Genomic DNA, 14,541 nt, shown 5'->3' with positions numbered 1-14,541 from the left:
GGGTGTTTCCCGGTGGTGATGTCATGTATGAGGTAATATTTTGGGGGCTAGGCGTGGTCCAGCAGGGATGATGACATCCCTCTGGGGTCAAGGTCCAGGGTTTTGATGAGATGATGTAGGTATGAAGTTGTGATGTCAGGGGGGCAGGCCGGGGGGCGTTGTGGGGGTGATGTAGTTGTGGGTCCTCCCCTAGGGGAGGAGTATGGTTTATATATACAGAAGGAGCTCTGGAGAGAGGTAGACGGCGCTCTTGGAGTCTGCGCTAGTATGCATGGTCTGACCCTATGTTTAGGTGGGCTATGGATCTTTTTTAATTGATAAATATATTTCCAAAACCTGTAAATTTAGGTATATATATATATATATATATATATATATATATATATATATATATATGTGGGGGTGTGTGTGTGTGTGTGTGTGTGTGTGTGTGTGTGTGTGTGTGTGTGTGTGTGTGCGTGCTTAGAAAATAAGAAAAGATTAACAGTTATAAATGTTGAGCTGTGTTGTGGTAAAATGTGGTGCAAAAAAAAAAAAAAAACTTTGGTTTTTTATGGATGAATCATCCAGGCAATGTAGAGTTAACTGGAGTCTTTAAAGAAGCTTTGTGACGTTGAGGGAACGATCAATATTTCGGTCGCACTCTGATGTGTAGCATTGGCTCATGTTTGTAAAACAAGTCTTACTTTCGTTTTGTATGGAGCATGGAGTTTTAAGCCGTGTCATTGTATGTATTTGTAGAGTGTACGTGTACCATTTGGAAAAGGCCACGTCCGCAGATCTAAGAGGTTAGGGTCCTGTCTCTGACGATATACGTTTCTATGTAAATTGATATAAAGTGGGCTGACTAGCTAAACATTAAACAGTCTAGGTTATAAATATACCGGTAACAGGAAAGCTGCCTTTTCATTTACACTTTTGCGCCTGAAGTCATGGAGTTTGGAAACGAAGTAAGTGAATTATTATTTTTTTTTTTGTTAATGTTTAAAAAATGATTCAAGGTGTATAATTATTGATTCCTTTTATTTAGAGATACGAAGCACCGTCCTTTTATGATGAATTTGACTGCCAAAAAATATTAGACAAGGGTATGTGTATTTTGTTTTATAAGTGTAGAATTAATGTTATACTTGGAAAAAGGTTAAAGTGTTTGAAAAAGAGTCCCGTGAATAAAACAAAAGGCAATGTAAACGTAGGAGGTTCTGCAAAACCAAAAGAATTGTATTTAGGGTTTGTGTATGAGGCTAATAAAGCTATACCTTGTGTTTTATTTATAATAGATACGACTAAAGATGAGAACATAGGCGCTTTACAAGGTAATCTGGATGCTTAAAACCTGTTTGTTGTTTGCCGCTTTGTGAAGGATATATGTGTAGGTAATCTCTAATATTGATTAGACAGACACGCGGTGGAGAGCGAAGGACTTTGAGTTTTTGAAAGGTTTCAGGCAGTCATTGTTTTAGACTTGTGAATTTGAGAGTTTTAAATGTAGAGTGGACAGACAATTATTTGAGCCTATTCAAATAAAATATATTTTTATTCTAGAAATGAATGAAGAAAAAGAAAACAGCGGCCACATGCTATTTTAGATAAAATAAAGATGTTTCAGATGCTTATGGGACTCGTGCAATGTAAAAAAAAAAAAAAGAAGCTGTATTTGACTAGCCAATCTATAATATTGATTTTTTTTCTCTGACCAGGACACCGTGGATAAATATTAAACAGCAGTGTATAAATGTACATGGCCATCGTAACTTTTTAAAATGAATCATTTGGGTTACAAGTTAATGGCTTTTATGAAAATTATGTTTTTAGTTAAAACAGTAATACAAGCAGGAATTTTAACATGGTTTGCTTATAAGTGGAGGGTGCAACCTTTAAACAGTATTTTCAGTTTGTATTTGGCTGTGGTGCGATTGTTACACTGTGTAAAGACACGATGCAACTTATGTATTTAGACACGTGTTTTTCTATAATATTGATTTTTTCTTTGACCAGGACACCGTGGATAAATAATGAACAGCAGTGTATAAATGGACATGGCCATCGTAACTTTTTAAAATTAATCATTTGGGTTACAAGTTAATGGCTTTTATGAAAAATGTGTTTAGTTTAAAGCTGTAATAGAAACATGAAGTTTTAAAGTGGAGGGTGCAACCTTTAAACGGTATTTTGAGTTTGTATTTGGTTATGGTGCGTTTGTTACACTGTGTAAAGACACGAGGCGGCTTATGTATTTAGACACGTGTGTTTTGTAAATGATATTTTAGAGTGTTTTTTATTTGAACACCTGAAGTCTTAGGATATTAGGGTTCAAGGTGTAATCACATATGAATTAAAAATGTATGCTTTTGTATTAACATTATAGTAGACCGTGTCTATGGGGAAAAAGGCTTCCCAAAAGAGGAAGCATGTAAATGCTGCAAATTCTAAACTTGTGAAAGACACACCGGCGTGTACGAAAGGTAATCCAATTAATTTTAATTTTATAGTGGTGTGTGTGTTTGTGTGTGTGTTTGGCTGCAGTATGTAAGGATTAATGTTATAATGTTTTTATGTAGATTTACAATTGTTGGGAAAAGCAGAACATGTTGAGGGTCAGCCGAAAAGAAAGCGCTTAGAGGTGGATACGCATGGTACGTGATTTATGTTTGCTTAGCAGCTTTAAGGCTTATTATAGTTTATTTTTTTATTTTTTATGGGTTTTGTATGCTTTAGAAGGAAACAATTATTAGGATTTATGAGCTTCTTTGGTTATAAGGAATCACACTTATGTTTTAGTTTTGTAAACATGTATCTCATTATGTTATGGTCAATTTTTTTAGGGTCTAGTGTTGTGAAGAAGTCTAAAGGATTAACACATGGTACCTCTGGATGGCAGGCCGCCGATCGTGTGAAAAAAACAGGCCAGACCTTAGAGCATTTTAAGGGGATTTTGAAAAGGACCTATTCAGGGGACAGCACGCAAGGTATGTTATTTATGCTTGCTAGCTTTATAGATTAAAGGTTTATAAAGGTATCTAGGGGATATATTATTATAGGTGTTTGTGATTTCATTGTTTTAAAAGGAAGCATGTATTAGGTTATAGGATGGTGTATGTTTATAAGGAATAGGCTTTTGCTTCGAGTTTGTAATGTTCTTTTAATTATGTTTATTTTTAGGGTCTAGTGTTGCGCTTACGCCCTTTGCGGTCCCACCAATGACTCGTGTGAAGAAAACAGATCAGCCCTACACAGAACACTTTAGCACAACACGGGAGGGGGGTTATCAGGAGTGTTTGGGGCTCCAAAAATGTTTAAAGAACTCTAAACTAAGTTTGAAAAAAGATGTACGGTTTACTGGGGTTCAACCTTTTTTAAATATGACTAACTCTGAAGCTGTGGAAGATCAAAGTATTGAGGTAACTCCGGCTGATCCCCCTCAGGCCCTGTCTGTTACAAGGTCACGTGTAAAGGTTATACCACCTATAGACCCATCAGCTAATAGATCGCAGCTGGAGAGTATAGGTTGTGGCGATATTTACCCCGTCTAATGTGCTTTCATCTTTAAAGGTAGTAGCCCCTTTAGACCCAATACAGGCCGTCGTTACGGCACGGTCTCCTGATTATGGATACTGTACACCGCCCCATACCTAGTCACCCACAATCCCCAGCAGTGAGAGGTATGTTGATATTCCCCAAAATTTAGAACCAGCGTTGGAGGTACCAGGTGTACCAATAGCCCCTGATTCTGAAAATGTTATAATAATTATAGACTCCCCTATAAAAGAACCTCTTGGAGATTTTCCTGCTTTAGACCCAATACAGGATACCACTAGGCAACAGTCTCTGGATTGTGGAGATTATTCAATACCCCATACGTGTTTACCTACAAGCCCCAACAGTGAGCAGTGTGCTGATATTTCCCAGAGTTTCAAACAGGTCCCTTTGGTACCAGATATACCAACAGTCCGTGCTTCTGAACCTGTTATAATAATTATAGACTCACCTGTAAAAGAGCCTATTGTAAATCCACCTATAAAAGAGCCTGTTGTAAATCCCCCTATAAAAGAGCCTATTATAGTTAACTCAGACTCCCACATAAAATTAGCTTGTGAAGAATTTGTATATGCCTCTGTTATTTGTAGGTTAAATGACCCCCCTAAGCCGTTAGATCTTTCAAGCACAGGGCCAAATGGTGTAAACAAACGGGTGTGTGCAGTGAACAATTTTCACAAGCTTGATAATAAACCGTTGTCTCCCCGACATACCTTTAAACATGTTAACACACCAGCCGCCTGGGTGACGGTTCCCTGTTATAAAAGGGGTGACACTGCTAAGCGATTATTTGAGGTAGATGTATTAAATAGTAAAAAAGGAAAACATCTACCAGGTATGCAGAAGAAAGTAAACTTAGGCTGCCAGAGGTATAGATTAAAGCAAAAGGGTACTAGAAAAGCTTTAATTGATACATGTCGAGGTGTTTGTAAGGCCAAACACCTTTTGTTCAAGATTAAATCTAAAACCAATGTACTGGCCCAAGACTATAAAAAACAGTCTTTAAAAAATAAATCTAGGGCTGTTCCAAATCAGTTTACAATCCCCATAACAGCATTAAGGACTGGGTTAGGTCCTGGGAAGTCCACAAATGGTATAGATGTAATGACACCACCTAGCACCATAGGGTATGGTTTGGAAGATGTGCATACACCCCCTAAGCCTGTAGACATACCACATTTACCTGTAAAAGGTACAAAGGCCTTGCGTTTAAAATGGCTTCGCTCGAGGAGACAGAGGAAAATGTTTTTGAAACGCTTAAAAAAAGCAAAAGCTATCATTACCCGCCGTGCAAAGAAAGATTTAGAGCTTCACTCTCCAGATACACCTGACACGTCTGATACAGAAACTGTTTTTTTACAGAGTTTGGGAACTTACCATCATGATATACCAAAATATAAAAGTGTTGAATACTATGAAGTTTTTCGTTTTATGAATCTAGATAGGATAACCTCAACAGGTCACGCACTATTACTGATAACAGAATCGGTTGAGAGGCTTGTTTCCCACAATTTGGAATCTGCTGGTCCTAATGACTTTGTCCAGATCCGTTTAGACAGTTCTACTTTAAATAGACCTCTTTTTACCAGACGAACCCACCGACAGGTGTTTGATGTTTTAGAGTTTTTAGAAAACATTGGCCGTTTGCTACAAAGTAAGGCTGAGCTTCTTGTAACGGAACCCTTAAGAATTGTAACTGTGATTGTTAGATCTAGAGAGGGTGGCGTGTACAGGCCTTTAAAGAAAACACTCTGCAGTATGATTGTGGCTAAGAAGAAGCGTTGGCTTTTGGATTTTAACTATGGGGACTTAAATATAAGTATGGCTGCCAGTATCATAGGTCTGCTGGAGCCTAGAACTGTTACTGACGGTTACATACAAAGAAAGGCTTTAGAGGTCCACCAGACTCTGGGTATACCCCCTGACGTCATGGTTGGTTTTAATGAAGTGTGCCTATTTGAAGATTACTTTGGGGTGCCGATCAAAATTTTGTATAATGAAGACCGGATTTGGAAATATTTTCCCCAGGGTGACACTTCTAATAAAAACACTGTCTACCTTTTACATCATGAGAAACACTATTACGGCATTTTAAACCTACAAGGTTTTCTAGGGGTAAAGAATTTATGTCCTTTTTGTTGTCATATATACAACAATCGAATGGCTCACAAATGTAGATTACATTGTCACATCTGTCAAAGAGATGGGTGTCTTGTGTTGGACGAATCAAAGTTTAAATGTCCCAAATGTAAAACTTTTTCCCGGTCTGAACAATGCCTTAAAAAACACATTGAGAAAGCAGCGCAGGGTTTAGCCCAATGTTATTTGAAAACGGACTGTGTTTCATGCGGTTGCTTTATAAATGCTAATCATGAATGCCGTGGTAAAATTTGCCCTAGATGTAAAATTGAAGTTGTTTCATTGGAGGACCATTTGTGTTACATGACCGTTCCAAAAGATGTGGCTAAAACTGAGGATTACATTGTGTTTGATATAGAGTGTATGCAAGAGACAGGCATACACGTCCCAAACTATGTTTATGCCAAACATTTGACGGGTGATAAGACGTGGTCCTTTTATGGTATAGACTGCATTAAGCGTTTTATTACTAATTTCTTGGATGAAAAATTTAGGGGGTATAGCTTTCTGGCACACAACAGTCAGGGGTATGATTCCTTCTTTTTGATACATGAAATGATTAAAGAACGAGTAGCAGTCAAACTGGTAATGCATGGTTCAAAGCTAAAACTTTTAGAGGTAATACCCTTTAAAATTCGGTTTATTGACAGCTTACATTTTTTGCCTATGAAGTTAAGTAAGTTGCCTAAAGCTTTTGGATTTCCAGGGTCGAAAGGTTATTTTCCGCATTTTTTTAATACCCAGCAGAATCAAAACTATGTGGGTCCTATTCCTCCTGTGGAGTGCTATGGTTCAGAATTTATGATGTCTGAAGAAAAGGAGGCATTTCTAAAATGGTACTCAGAGGCCCGTAAAGATGTTTTTGATTTTAAAAGGGAGCTAAAATGGTATTGTCGCGAAGATGTTAATATTTTGAGAATAGCCTGTAACATTTTTAGAAACGGTATCATTGAGCTAACCCAAAAGGAGCACATTTTGAAACCCAATACTCCTGAGGAGTTAAAATATGTGACGTATGTTGATCCATTCACTTTTATCACGCTAGCTAGCATGTGTATGCATATATATAAACAACTGTTTCTTGAGCCTGAAACAATAGCCCTAGTGCCAATCGACTTGTATCATGGAAAACAAAAACGTTTTTCTACCCCTTCTATACAGTGGTTGATGTACTTGTCCCATCAAGATGGTATACCTATACAACATGCCCTGCGTGGAGGGGAAAAAAAGATTGGTCCCTATTTTTTAGATGGTTATGCGTGTCTAAATGGGGAGGAATTGGCCTACGAATTTAATGGTTGTTTTTTTCACGGGTGCCCCCGATGCTATAAGGAAAATGACTATAACACCATGATGGGCTGTACTAATGACCATTTACATAGAAGAACACTTTTAAAAAAGAATTTTCTTGAAAACAAGGGTTTGCGCGTTATTACACTTTGGGAACATGAATGGACAGATATGCTAAAAAATGATGAGGGGCTAAACATTTTTTTGAAACAAACAAATCTACCAGAACCCTTAGAAACCCGTGATGCTCTCTTTGGGGGAAGGACTAATGCTGTTAAACTTTACCACGCGATAGCTCCTGGTGAAAAGATACATTACTTTGACTACACCAGTCTCTACCCCTTTGTTAACAATTCAAAACCATACCCGCTAGGACACCCCCAAATTATCTATGAAGATTTTGGAGATGTTAAACAATATTTTGGACTGATTCAATGTCAGGTGTACCCCCCTAAAAAACTTTATTTCCCAGTGCTCCCTCAAAGAGTTTCTGGAAAACTAATGTTCCTACTTTGTATGACTTGTGCCACTACAAAACAAACTGAGAAATGCACACACAGTGACGAGGAACGCTCTATTACTGGTACCTGGTGTACTGTTAAGCTACAAGTGGCCTTACAGAAAGGATACCGGCTGGGTAGGATTTATGAAATATGGCACTTTGGGAAAGCTACAGTAGAGCTGTTCACAAAATACATTTGTCTTTTTCTTCGAGACAAACAGGAAGTGTCGGGTTACCCCGAAACTTAGCAAGGATGATGAATCCCGACAGCGGTATATAGACGAGTATTACAAACACCAAGGGATACGGTTAAGACCCGAGTTCATTGAAAACAATCCCTCTAGACGTCAGTTAGCTAAACTGTGTTTAAATTCCTTATGGGGTAAATTTGCGCAAAGAACAACCTTCCAAACACAACCATTATAACGGACCCCGAAGAGTTGACTGCTTATCTTTTTGACCTGGGCTATGACATTTTAAGCTCACAGTTTATAGATGAGTAAACAGTGTGTCTTTGCTGGAAGTATGCCAAAGAGTTCCCAACGTGCTCCAACAACATAAACATTTTTATTGCATGTTTTACAACAGCCCACGCCCGTTTGGAGCTTTATAAAGTCATGGATGCCCTCCAAGACCGTTGTTTGTACCACGATACTGACTCTGTTATTTTTGTCAGCTCACCCGGTGACGAGGACCCGCCCCTGGGTGATTATCTAGGTAATTTAACAAGCGAACTAGCTCCGGGAGAGCACATTGTAGAATTTGTTTCTGCAGGTCCCAAAACCTATTCCTATAGGACATCCAACGGTGTTGTCTGTATGAAAGTAAAGGGTATCACTTTAAATGTTAGCAATAGGTATATTAATTAAAGGAGCTGGTGCAAGAATACTCTTTAAACAACATAACCAAAAATATCACAGTTCATCAACCTTCAATAGTGCGTAAAAAGAAACAATGGGAGATTAGCAGTGAAACGCTGCAAAAAACCTTCAGGGTAGTATTTGATAAGCGTGTGCTTACTGCTAATTACAAAACATTACCCTATGGTTATTGAAAAGGGAACAACGTATACGATGGATACCCGGTTACAACACCCTTTTTCATGCGTGTTAGCAGGACCTTCTAGCTGTGGTAAAAGCTATTTTATTAAGCAGCTATTAGAAAATGCACCCTCTGTTAAGAATACCATTCCTGAAAATGTTATCTGTTTTTTTTCTTGCTGGCAGCCCTTGTATAATGAATTGGCATCTAAAATACCACATCTGAAGTTTGTGGAGGGCTTACCAAATTCTTTGAATGACGACCGCTTGCTACCACCAAATCTTGTTAATATGATTATTGTAGATGATCTTATGATGGAAGGAGGGCATAGCTCGGAAATCGAGAAAGCTTTTACACAATACTCACATCACAGGAACCTTAGCATTTGCTACATTGTTCAAAATTTATTCTACCGCGGAAAGGGCAACCGCTCCATAACATTAAACGCCAGCTATATAGTGTTGTTTAAAAACCCTAGAGATAAACATCAACTAACCGTCCTAGCGAGACAGATGTACCCGAGTAATACCCGTTTTTTTATGGAGGCTTTTGAAGACGCTACCTTAAAACCTTACGGTTACCTCTTGGTGGATCTAAAAACAAACACTTTAGAAGACTACAGATTGAGGACCGGTGTTTTCCCTCCTGATATACCCGTGGTTTACGTACAAAAGACGTCTAGAAAACCACAGTGAAAAACAATCTTTCCTCATTAGCGACGACGACCAGCTACCATGACGGCCCGTATACGTAGGAATTTTGCTCTTCTTAAAATGCTAGTAACAGCTCCACCCCAACAACGGAAGGCCATTTTGTGCTCAGCCTCTGATGATCTAGTATCGGCTATAGCAGAGATTGCCTTCAACACTATAAAAGGTAACGTTCCGTTATCCACCCAGCAACTAGGCGTTTTAAAAAAGAAAAAAACCCTCCTTAAAAAGCTGAGTAACAAGAGGTCGTCTATAAAAACCAAAAGTAAACTTCTAAAACAATCTGGGGGTTTTATAGGGACACTCCTAGGTTTCGCATTGCCTCTAATTACTAGGCTTTTTGGGGGTGGTTAATGGAGCATGCCCAAAAGATGTATTTGGTTGACAAACGTCAGTTGGAGGGTATAAGTACCCCGAAGTGGGAAGAAGCAGATATCCGAAAATCAGCCACTTTAAGGCTTGACTCTGAAATGCAAGAGGTTTTAAAGCGGCATGATTTATCAGACTATGATAAAGTGGGGCTCTATTCAACTATTCTACAAAAATACTTAACATACTTTAGACAGGTCGAAAATGAGAAAAATAAACTGATGTTGTACATGCCCCCCGAAGACCCTGCAATTAGCTCTAAGCCCTCCCTATCAACCTCTGCCCCGGATCCTATCGTAATGGAGGTTTTGGACACTATCAACCCCCGTTATCGGAAAAATGCAGAACTTTTGATGAACAAAATGGGAAGTGAAAAAAACGTGGCAACATGGAACAACAATGGATAATTTATCTATAAAGGAACAGTTGTTAAAGGATCAAATGTTCACGATTTAGTTCGCAGCATTACCAACCCTCAGGCTTTTGGAAGACACACAAAACCTCGAGGTTGGGACCTGTTTATGCAAGCAGCTGCCGATATGAACCTGCCCGCAACCTTAATTGGAAATATGGGACATCGCGAACTGTTGGAAAATTTAAAAGACTCTGAGATCAAACCTTTAACAGCAGCTATTGAATCATCTGAAATGTCAATAAAAAAAAGAAAACAAATTAAAGCCAGTAAACGAGCCTCTTGGTTTAACGTGTAACCTCATTTTTTTTTTCTTTAACAAAATCTTTAACCGTTGTAAAATATGTATATACATGTATATCTTTTTTTTTTTTTTTTACTATTATTACTTTTCCAGTCTGCAAAAAAAAATAAAAAAATAAGTTAATTGCAATAAAAATATTATTCATACTTTCAAAGGCGTTATGTCTAATCATTTTGATCATGTCTAACATGTTTATAAAATATTAAATAAATGAAAAAATAAGACAAAAAAGACTGTTTCACTTAAAAAGAAAATGTGTTTATTTATATGTGTACACAATTTAAGGTTTAGTAATAAGAGTACATTTTTGCCAACGATCAAAAACATTTACAGGGGATCTCCGAAAGCTGTTCTTATTCACAAAAGCAGTAACCATGACATCATTTTGCCGGAAGTCCAGTGAATAGGTGTGCATAACCCTTATCAGCGAGTGTTTCTCAGACATGTTGGATACAAAGTAACAGGAGTGCTGGCCACACGTGATGTCTTCAGGATGTTGCACAGGTGTTTTATTATAATGTATAACGGGTGCTATATCCTTCACATAGTCCAGGATAGCGCCTCTGTATATGGGGTGGCTTGGGAAACACCCCAGGCTGTCAAAGACTGTTATTGTATCCTTGTTTATAAACATACCTATCCAATGGGTGCCTTCCTGATCTTGGGGATCGGTGTTCGCCACAAGACTAATGGGTCGTTCATTACTTATGTCTCTTGGAAGGTTATCACATGAATACACACCCTTGAATGTTTTCTTAGCGTGTTTGTCTTTACTTAGAAAACGCTTGATCTGGTAAGTATCCATTACATGTCGTACAGGACTTGTCGTTGATTGTTGAGTTCCATAACCGAGTCAAATAGAGCCATAATAATTAGATTCACCGTGTTGGGTAAATTTGCAGCAAAGCGTACTTCTATGCGTAGATTACCATTTCTAATAAGATTATAATGGCCGGTTGATGTATTATCAGGTCTCAAATCAAAAGCTAAAAGAGTATAACCCCCATCATAATCGTCCCGGGGTATCACAAAACCTTTATCATGCAGATGTTTACCGCTGATGGAGACAAGTCCCAAATACTCCCTAATTGTATTTTTTTGTTGAAAACTGGGACTGTAGGCTTTAGACGGTATAACGACCCTGTCTTTAAAAAGAGCTGCGTAGTTGATGTTGTAATGTTTAAAATTAAAAGGGTTGCTGGCATAAGCCCCAGAAAAAGCTGTGTTGTCCACAAAACCAATGATGATTATTTTTGGTAACTGTCCAAGGAATAAGTTATCTTGACTGGCGACACGGCTACCCGCTGGAACACTGAAAATTTTCAAAGATGTCCGCTCCACCGGATATTTTAAGTTTGATACTTGTAGAGCATCAGCATGAGCTAATCTGACCGTGGGTGACACATTCATCCTTTTAATAAATAAACTAGCTGATACTATAATCAGCTTGTAGGCTTCAGCATCATCGCTGTTGAGGCAAAAAGCATCTTTATTTCTAGAAAGTTTAATTTTCAGATCAACGCCGTTTACCATTAATTTCTCCTGGAAAAATAGATCGGAGTGTAGACGGCCTAGTAAATCAAAATTTCTGCTCCCTCTGGCATGTGTAGCTCTTTTTATAAAACCTGCATTAGCCCCATCTAGAGCATAATCCTCCATATGGCCTGCTGTGTCCTTATAGAAAAGCCCCGCTGTAAACTGAGTGTCCAAAGCGTCATTGCTGTAGTTCAAAATGCTTTCTATATAGGCCCTGTACGCATACATGTTGTCGCTCTGTGTAATCAGCCGGTCGCCTAGAGTAATATCCACTTGATTAAAGAGGGTAGCCACAGGGTAAGCAATCGTAGCAACTTTAGCCGTTGCGGGGATAGCTGATCCATCAGCTTTTGTTATTTTACAAGTGAGGTAAAGTAACGTGTCATTTAAATCCAGATACATCTCTGTTGAGCCTGATATATAAAACTCTATAGGCGCTAGCGGAGATAGTGCAGCAAGGGGAGCCACTTCCATGAAAAAGCTGTTTTCAATGCTAGTTTGTGTCGGGGGTACAGCAAACAGATCGAGTTCAGATTTCACACATTCCTCCGACGCACAATGGATAAACGCCATCTTTTACAAAATATTAATGCCGGGGCTGTTTTTTTTTTTCTTGACCGATCTGTTCTTGCGAGTTCTTTTTCTCTTCTGAGCCGTTTTAGTTGCTGATCCTAGTTTTTTATGCATTCCTGGAGGGCCCCATCTGTGCAGTGATTTCCTTTTTCTTTTGTTTGTGTTGTTTTTCACATAAACCAGCCCAGAACCCTCTTGCGGTGGTTGGTTAAAACGATTTGCGATGGATGTTGTAGCCGTAGACACCACATCTTTAGCAATATTTGTGGCTGCTGTTTTCACATGTGGTTTGGCTAATTCAAACCCCTTTCGTAGAAACGGCATAGCCCTTCCAAAGAGGCTTCTAAAAATACTTCCGAAACCCGCACCATACATAACGGGTGCCCCTTGAAAGTAAGGTTGATTGCCATAACCAGCTTGTCGGCGGTAATAATCCCTATAAACATACTGCTTCCCATAGTTTTTCATAAATACCATGTTTTTTAATAGTCTTTTTCTCGCCTAGGAAGGAGGTGTAGTTTCACTAGGACCTTCCCGTATTTAAATGACACCAACTCCCCCTGATCATCCCTTATCTGTATATTAATGGTGTCAAAATGACTCTTAGAAACCGGTATATAATCAGGTTTAATATATTGTATATTAACAATGCCATTATTTTCACCTTTCACCTGGGCTGTTCTCATTAGCGGGGCGTACGAGTCACCGACCCTTTGATATTCTACTATATCACTGTAGATCATAAGACTGTAAAATCCCCCATCAATATCAGCACGTGTTTTGTCCAAATCTTTAGTACTTTTTACATGTTGAACGGTTCCCAAAACACGAAAAAGTTTCCCAGTACATATAAACTCGGTGGTAAGATCTGTCGATTTTAGAAATACTTTTCTCTGCACCTTATCCAGAAACAATTGTATATCAGAATAGCGTTCAATGTTTGCGAGACTTTTATTGATAGCCTCTAACAAAACTTGTATACTGCTGTAAAATCCTTGAGGAAAACCGGCGTGTAACAGTTCAATAGGACCTTCACGTTTGATAGTAAATTTGACCTCTCTTCTAGACACAGTGTCCCAGGTATGGGGGTATTGAATCTCCATTATACCCGCTTCCCACAATCCTTGTAAATCAACGGGTTTAGCCATTTTAACACAATGATTTGATATTTCATTGTTTGGGAATGTATCGTGAGAAGTGTTACTGGGTAAGGTGATATAAAATCCACTGCTTTCCATCTTCTCAGGGAGCGCCTTTGCTTTGTTGATCCTTTAGAGATGAAGCGCTAACCCAACTGTTAAATTTCTCAGGCCACCCTGTCCATTTTACCAGACTTTGTTTTTTATTTCCTTTACCTTTACTCTGAAGAATTTTCTCAACCCTATAAAAGCGTTGGGGCTCATTGGTGACCTTCTGTAACTCTTCGGTATAAAAATTACCGCTCACACCATCACCACCATAATCAACCAGCTGGTAGATGTAAACCCCCTCTTTCACAGTTACTTTGGTCACTATAAATATTTCATCCGTAAATGATTGCTGATACCCCTTTGTAAAGACACCTTTAAGCTTAGAAACTCGGACATGGTCCCCCACGCGAAAGGATGGTTTCTTGACCTTCTTCGTTACCATGTCAGCGTACAAGTTTTTCCAAACAGTTAGAGAATTTTCAGACGTTACAGAATTTGGAGTCATTTTTATAGAGCGATGATAGCTATGGTTGTACGCCTCTATGAAACGTTGTAATACGTCCACATAACGATGTGTATTCTTTGCTGTAAAATATCGCCAAATCTTAGATTTTAAGGTTCTATTAAAGCGCTCAACAACAGCCGCCTTAACCTCATTATACGTTACAAAATGATACACGTTATGTTGTTTTAAAAGATTTTGGAAGGGTCTATTTAAAAACTCCTTACCAGCATCCGTTTGTAATTTTACAGGCACCCGGCCTTTGCTAAAAACATGTTTAAAAGCTGCCGTCACTCTTGATCTAGTCTTATCCTTCAAAACTTCGGCAAAGCGTATTTTGATCAAATATCAATAACCGTCAAGATGTACTGCGCCCCGTCGTTCTGCTTCCCATAGGTCCGCATATCTACAATATCACCCTGCCATTGTTCGTCTA

The 14,541-nt window shown here is 38.6% G+C and overlaps 1 protein-coding gene across 1 annotated transcript; it reads right to left on the bottom strand.

Moving 5' to 3' along the window:
* Positions 1-11,108: 11,108 nt before the first annotated feature.
* On the bottom strand, positions 11,109-12,413 carry LOC138559489 (uncharacterized protein F54H12.2-like). The gene has a single exon (XM_069642736.1). It carries the CDS (start codon positions 12,411-12,413, stop codon positions 11,109-11,111), a length of 1,305 nt encoding a protein of 434 aa, XP_069498837.1.
* Positions 12,414-14,541: the final 2,128 nt, after the last annotated feature.

The sequence above is a fragment of the Ambystoma mexicanum genome, chromosome 1q (genome assembly GCF_040938575.1).
Source record: "Ambystoma mexicanum isolate Mex_15411 chromosome 1q, UKY_AmexF1_1, whole genome shotgun sequence".
In the NCBI taxonomy this organism is placed as follows: domain Eukaryota; kingdom Metazoa; phylum Chordata; class Amphibia; order Caudata; family Ambystomatidae; genus Ambystoma; species Ambystoma mexicanum.
The sequence above is the reverse complement of the archived record's forward strand: the minus strand, read 5'-3'. Positions and strand labels throughout refer to the sequence as shown.

Excerpts from the sequence above, each read along its gene's own strand:
- LOC138559489 (XM_069642736.1), bottom strand. The coding sequence starts at position 12,413 with ATGGCGTTTATCCATTGTGCGTCGGAGGAATGTGTGAAATCTGAACTC.